We start from the raw sequence: 1,264 nt of genomic DNA on the forward strand, positions 1-1,264 counted from the left end.
AAAATTAACAAAAGTACCTTAGGAGTAAATAATCCATCTCATGGATTGTCTGCTCTCAAGGGCTACTGAGGCAGGACTGTGAGTTGTCTATAAGAAAGAATATGGGCAACAGAATCCATTCAGTGTGCTCAGATGGGCTAATGAATGAGTCTTGCTCACACAGACAAAAACTGAGCAAGACAGACCAAAGCTGACTGGCGCCTTAAATAGCTACTACAGAATATTAAAAGTTATTGCTGTTCTCTTTTCATCTATCTCATTTGATTTATTCCTTGTCTCTTGTGTTTCTCTTTAGGTGTAATTTGATGAAGTGGAATAAATGGCGGCCAGGAATGAAAGTAGAGTCACGGAATTCATCCTTCTAGGACTTTCCAACGCTCCAGAGTTACAGATAGTATTCTTTCTGATGTTTCTAATTGTCTACCTGTTCACAATAACTGGAAATGCTCTCATCATGATAACCATATATGTGCACTCAAAACTGCACTCTCCAATGTATTTCTTCCTCAGTAACCTGTCTTTTTTAGACATATGCTTTTCAACAGTTGTTGTTCCCAAAGCCATTGTTGACTTTATCTCCCAGAGTAAAACCATCTCTTTCAATGACTGCATTGCTCAGTTGTTTTTCTTCCACTTATTTTCAGGAGCAGAAGTATTTAACTTGACCTTAATGGCTTATGACCGCTGTGTTGCCATCTGCAATCCTTTACGTTATACCACCATTATGAGCAAAAGAACATGTCTCTATATGATAATCTCTTCCTGGGTAGGTGGTTTCCTTCATGGCTTCATGCAGGCATTACCTACATTTCAATTATCCTTCTGTCGTAATGAGATAAATCATTTTGTTTGTGAACTCCGCCCCTTATCTCTGTTAGCGTGCAACAGTATCTTTATCAGTGAAACCATGTCCATGGCCAACAGCGGAGTATTAGCCATAAGTGGTTTATTGGTGTTGCTCATATCTTACCTATTTATCATGTCCACTATCTTAAAAATTCGTTCAGCAGAGGGAAAGCGCAAAGCTTTCTCTACCTGTGCCTCCCATCTTCTGGTAGTCATTTTATTTTTTGGCCCCCTTGTCTTCATTTACATGAGGCCCTTGGTGACATTTTCCACTGACAAAGTGTTCTCTGTGTTTTACATACTCTTCACCCCTTTGTTAAATCCCATCATATACACTCTGAGAAATGAGGAGGTGAAGAAAGGCATGCTGAGACTGAAAGGCAAGCAAGTCTCTTTCCCAGAGATACACAGAAACTAA

At 39.5% G+C, this 1,264-nt stretch overlaps 1 protein-coding gene across 1 annotated transcript; it reads left to right on the forward strand.

The window, feature by feature from the left end:
* The first annotated feature begins 319 nt into the window (after positions 1-319).
* On the forward strand, positions 320-1,264 carry LOC115078549 (olfactory receptor 4Q3-like). Its single transcript, XM_029581473.1, has one exon. The coding sequence runs from the start codon at positions 320-322 to the stop codon at positions 1,262-1,264; it is 945 nt and encodes a 314-aa protein (XP_029437333.1).

The sequence above is a fragment of the Rhinatrema bivittatum genome, chromosome 16, assembly GCF_901001135.1.
Source record: "Rhinatrema bivittatum chromosome 16, aRhiBiv1.1, whole genome shotgun sequence".
NCBI classification, from domain to species: Eukaryota; Metazoa; Chordata; class Amphibia; order Gymnophiona; family Rhinatrematidae; genus Rhinatrema; species Rhinatrema bivittatum.

Excerpts from the sequence above, each read along its gene's own strand:
- LOC115078549 (XM_029581473.1), top strand. The coding sequence starts at position 320 with ATGGCGGCCAGGAATGAAAGTAGAGTCACGGAATTCATCCTTCTAGGA.